The sequence below is a fragment of the Rhizophagus irregularis genome, chromosome 28, assembly GCF_026210795.1.
Source record: "Rhizophagus irregularis chromosome 28, complete sequence".
In the NCBI taxonomy this organism is placed as follows: domain Eukaryota; kingdom Fungi; phylum Glomeromycota; class Glomeromycetes; order Glomerales; family Glomeraceae; genus Rhizophagus; species Rhizophagus irregularis.
The window spans coordinates 1582227-1588226 of record NC_089456.1 but is presented as its reverse complement, the minus strand read 5'-3'; the positions used below and the strand labels follow the sequence as shown (position 1 = coordinate 1588226).

The 6000-nt window shown below is 24.4% G+C and overlaps 1 protein-coding gene across 1 annotated transcript; it reads right to left on the bottom strand.

Moving 5' to 3' along the window:
* Positions 1-1640: 1640 nt before the first annotated feature.
* On the bottom strand, positions 1641-3170 carry OCT59_018990 (uncharacterized protein; the record flags this gene model as incomplete). The annotated part of the gene is made up of 1 exon (XM_025325543.1): positions 1641-3170. One exon carries the CDS (start codon positions 3168-3170, stop codon positions 1641-1643), a length of 1530 nt encoding a protein of 509 aa, XP_025180832.1.
* Positions 3171-6000: the final 2830 nt, after the last annotated feature.

Below are 6000 nucleotides of genomic sequence, written 5' to 3'. Positions count from 1 at the left end.
CAGCAAAAAGAAAATATCATATAAATATTGCGGTTTGATCTGGTAGCTGGTGGCTGGTGGCTAGGTATGTGTTATGTTAGGTTCATTTCATTTTTTTTTTCGGTACGAAATGCCAATGTTAATGTTTTCTTTTTAATGCTATAAGTTTTTTATACTGAAAGATACGTTTTGTATACGTCTAGATACGTCTAGATACGCCTAGATACGTTTAGAGATACGCACAATTCCGTATCTCAAATGATACATTTTTTCAGCATCTCTGTATACAAAACGTATTTTGCAAGACATGAAATTGTGCACTTTCCCTTATCTCTAAATGCATATATATAGACGTATCTAAACGTATCTCTCAGTATATAAAATGTATCTTTCGGTATAAAAAACGTATCTACTTTTTTATAGGGCTAACATTAACTTTAACATTAACATAAGATTAGTTTTCAAATATTTTCTTTCTTTGACGTACTCCTAACCCAATCTAGTATTGATTTACTAGTTTAAATTTCATCTTTTCCCTTTTAAATCTTTTAAATCCAAAATTTCCCATTTTTAAACAACAATCAATCAAGCAATCTTTTATTGTCATAACTATTATCAAGAAAACACCATATAATGGCGGTTTCTTCTTGCTACTCTCCACTATTATATAAGCTAATATTTAATTTACTACTAGCATCTGTCCATAAACCAATCTTATCTAATGTAGTAATTTAACCATCTTTCTTAATATTCCTTTTATAAAAGCCTTGAAGAGTAACTTTCTTAATATTCCCAGTTAGGCTTTGCAAATTCCCTCCCTTGAGGCCTGCTTCTTTACCATTTTATTACTTTCATTTTTTATTTAGTTGGCAAGCCTTTTTTTAATGTATTTTTTTTACAAAAAGCCAATTGACTTCAATATATTAGCTAATGAAAAAATTAGTAAAATTGATTTTATTTTAAACACAAATGAATTGTGTTCTTATAATATGAACTCAGCCTAGTTTAATTTGATTTATAAAGTATTTTAGTTATCAATAAAAAAAATACAAATTTGCTTTTACTTGTAGCAGAATATTGTGTAAGGTTAGAAAGAATAGATAGACAAATAAACTAGCTAGATAATAATCTTATTATTCTATATATACACCTTAATTATTTTCTGATTTAAAGATATCAAGAGCTCTGAAATGTTTATTTAATGCATCCCGTGTTCTTAGGAAATGATGTATTTAGTTCTTTTGTACCTTTGAGTTTATCTATCACCATGGAATTCATTGTTACTTTTGTATTTCATCATCATCAAAAAGTTCATAAACCTCAAGCATTATAAAAACATCTTTTAGAGCAATTTCTAGTTCTGAAACATTAACTTTTTCTGATTTCGAATAATTGTCTTTTCAAATCCTACTTTATTATAAACATATTTTTGTGATTTCTTCCAAACATTTGCATCTATTTCAGCTTTTAAACATTCATTAAAATGAGATATTCAGTCTTTATATTTTGGAGATATAGAAGAGATATTTTTATTGTATTTTACTATTTTATATATTGTATTTATTATTTATTAGATATAATAGTAGTTTTAGTACTTATATTTGACTTATATTATATATCTTTATATGTAATTTATATAATAGTCAAATAATTAATACATGTTAATAAAGTTTCTGCATAAATTGATAAATGTTAAAGTATAAATCCTCGTATTTTCGAACTCTAATATTATATAACTTAAATTCCTTCACTTCATCACTAAAATCAAACAATTCTTTATTATGATTCCTAAAATTCAAATACCCGACTCTTTTCTCCTTCATTATATATTTTTTTATATAAGGTAAAATATTATCATAATTATTCTCATCTAAATTTTTAATTAACAATTTCTTAATAAAAATACCTTGGGAATTTTTTAGGAATACTTCAAAATCACTTACATCAATGCATAGAGTCAAATCTAAATATTCTAATCTAGAAGGAAGGATTTGTCCTAAATTTCGTAATATAATTGGACTACCTCTAAATCTAATTATTTCACTACTAATAAAAAGATAATTAAGATTTTGTTTTATATTTTCAATCAAATCGATTACTACTGGATAAATAATATCATCAATATCAAGATATTTGATATTTTTACAATAATTTATAACTGATCCAAACATTTGTCGTACACGATCGCTCTCGTCATACATTGTAGAGTACCTGAAATTCTTTAAATAACAACCAGATTTTTGTAATAATAATAATAATGATGATTCCTTAATTCCTGATCTTCCATTTAGGAATAAGGATCTTAATTTAAATGGTTTGGTTAAATTAAGAATTTGTTGAATAAAACTAGTATTTAAGGAATAACAAAAAATAATATGAACAGATTCTAAAACGTTTAATTGTTCAAACATTTTATTTAAATTGATCATATCTTTAAAATTAATTCGATATAATGTGATAGTATTTAAAGTATTTGAACAATTATAATCTTTTGATAATAATAATGATTGATAAAAAAGAAATTCCTTATCGTTATTATAAGTTAATATAATATTTTTAAGATTTTGATGTAAATTAATTACTTGTAATACACGATTGTTAATCAGTGTACTATTACTATTATTATTAAATAATTTAGATTTTAAAATAAAAAGTTTTAAATTTTTAGCATTGAGAATGAAATTTGGATTTTGTAAAATTAATTCAAGAATATCATCAAAATATTCGATATAAAGATTTATTTCAATTTCAAGGGTATGTAAATTTACTTCATTTTTAATAAATATTTTTAATAATGACATAATAATTAATTTTTTAATATCCAAATTTTTAATTCTAGTAGTATAAAACCACTTTTCAACAGAAGTAACAATCTTCGATAAATTCAAATATTTTAAAAAACTAGGATAATTGAAAAGTGTATTTGAAAGTAATAAATTTTCATTAATTTTATATTCATTTAATTTTGTTTTCAATTCAACATTTAAATTATGTAGGTAAATTCCAATAAAGTTATAATTTCCAGTAGAAATTGAAAATGGATTTTTCCACAATAATGGAATCGATATACGACACCAAAATCTGTTAACTAAAACACATGAATATAAGGTTGAATAATCATCCTGAAAGTACTTTATAATATTCTCTGTTAATTCAGGTAAGGTTCCCGAAAATATTTTTGAACATGACATTGTAAGCGAAGAGGCGAAGAGAAAAAGAAAGGTATCTGTGCAGTCATTTCACGACCGGATAAATTATATTAATTTTCGGAATGATATTGTCGCACAATTATTGTGTGTAACATGTTTAATTAACTAGTCGTTTATGGCAAGCCGAGTTGGACTAAACTATCAGCGGGTCAAAATGTTACACCATGCTTGATGTTCATCTGTCCGTGCTTGATATTTATTTGTACGTGCTTGATGTTTTATCCATCTGTGCTTGATATTTTTGTCCGTCTGTGCTTGATGTTTTTGTCCAACTGTGTTTGATTTAATCCGATCACATGTTTTTAAGTTTAGCGTAGTTTTAAATTTTTTTTTTATTGGCTTTTTTTTTATAAAACAATTTTTGTAGAGAATTTTTATTTTTAATATAGGCAAAGGCTGGGAATTTTTTTAATAAAAAGATTTTTTTTTTGATAAAAAATTTCGTTAGAGAATTTTTTTCATTAATAAGGAAGACATTTCTGAATTTTTTTTTTGATCGTTAAAAACTTTTATTTGATAGAAATTTCATTGGAGAATTTTTTTTTAATAAGATCTTTTTTCTTTGACATATACTTAATTTGTTGGAACAATTTTTTTTAACAGGAGATTTTTTTTTTTGTAGAAAATTCTTTGAAGAATTTTTTTAATAGGAGAGTTTTTTTTTGATATAGAAATTCTTTTGAGAATTTTTTTATTAGGTGGTAAGAATCTTTGAATTTTTTTAATAGGGAAAATGTGTTTTTTGATTTTCGTTAGAAATTATTCTTTAATTAGGGATATTTTTTTGATTGAGAATTTCATTAGAGAATTGTTTGTTGAAAATTTTTTTTATTTTTTTGATGGAGAATTTTGTCTAAAAATCTTGATAGAAAATTTTATTGAAAATAGTTTTTTTAATAAGGGTATCGAGAATTTTGGCTTGAAATTTTTTTTTTAATAAAGAATTTCATTAGAGATCTTTTTTTTTTATAAAAAATTGATTAAAATTTATTGTTTATTAAATTTTACAAAGAATTAAATTAAATATTAAATAAAAATGAAATTTAAAGAAATACCAAGACTGAAAACTAATAATAAATTTAAGAAAATAATTATAAAGATAAAACCAAATAAATTAAAAAAGCATGCTAATATAGATCAAAAAGAATATTAATTATATTAATTAAATAAAGAAATACAGTACAATAAAATAAAATAAAAATTAAAAAAAAAATTAAAAAAAAAGCTAAATCATATACTAATAAAAATAAATAAATATTAAATTACATTAATAAGATTAAGATAAAATTAAAAAAACTATGATAGAATCCTAAATAGCATAGTAAATTAAGCAAATTTTATATACTATTCCGCATGAGCTGAGCTGGCTTGCAAGCTGAGCCATACTTAAATTTGCTTGATGCTTGACAAGCCAGCTCGAAATAGCTTCGCCTACAAAGTAGCAAAATAAAAATTAATCACATGACTTCCCAATATTCTGATTTACCGATCTTGATTGGTTGATTTATAATCAACTTTTTGTATAAATATTTTTTTTTTACTGATCTTTTTTTAAATAATAATTTATTCATTATTATTATTTAAAAAGATGACGGAAATCTAAGATAAGGGAAGGGTACTTTTTTTTTAGATTTGGGAACGTTACTAACGTTTCCTTTCTTTTTTTCTTTAGGGACATTATTCTAGATGTCAAAATGAAGCAAGAACAGCCTTTCCTTAGAGTTATGTGGTAAGTAGTTTTATATATGGTTATGATTGCATTACGGAATAATACCAACACATTTTTTTTTATTTTCTAGTTTTTTGGCCTTTCCTTGGAGTTATACGGTAAGTAGTGTAATGTATGGATATGAAATTGCATTACGGAACGACACTAACGCAATTTTTTTTTATCTTTTAGTTCTTCGTCTTTTCTTCGGTAAGTAGTGTAATGTATGGATAATATGATGCGTTATGGAACGCCACTAACGCATTTTTTTTTATTTTTCAGGTTTCTGGCTAATGGAATAATTAACCTTAACTCTCTCATGAGGATTTTTAGATATAAATCCGGAGCACCTTCAATAATTGTTATATTGATAAATTTCTTTTCTTTAAGTGATAAATAATTTAGTGAAACAGACATTAATGAATATTGGCAGTCCCTGTCATAACAATAATTATTTAATTATCCACAGAAGATAAAAATGCTACAACTTTAGCGATAAAATCATACGATTTTATATTACATGATGCAATGATAAAGCAACCAAATTTTTTTTGCAACTTTAGTTCAACGTCTTTACATTTGCTCATTATGTCTTGTGTTTTAAAGAGACATGTTGCGGATCGTATTTGGAATCTTTTATGGATATGGTGGTTAAGCTAAAAGTTAGGAAAGCTGTCTTAGGTATTTCAGATTACTTGTAACTACTTTATACATAACTTTTTTTTATTTTGATACCTTTTTTTAAGGCTGAGTGAATTCTTAATTTACTCTAAATTTACTCTAATTGTTAAGTATGTGGAAATGAATTATCGAAGAAATTACTAAATTTTAATATGACAAGCATATCGATGGAAAAGGTCACAAATATCATTACATATTCCATCGCATAAAGCAATGATGGAAAAATTATGAACAAAAGCAAATTTACCTGAAGGCATTCACAAATCGCAACCTAAGCACCAAAATAGAAATTCAACAAGTTGGATATTCAGGACTCAAAAATATGCACGAATTTATGAAGGTGACTATTAAAAGGTAAGTATTAATTACTGGCTGTAATATTGTAAAAAAAAAAAATTAATTTTTCATTTAACTTTATTTTAC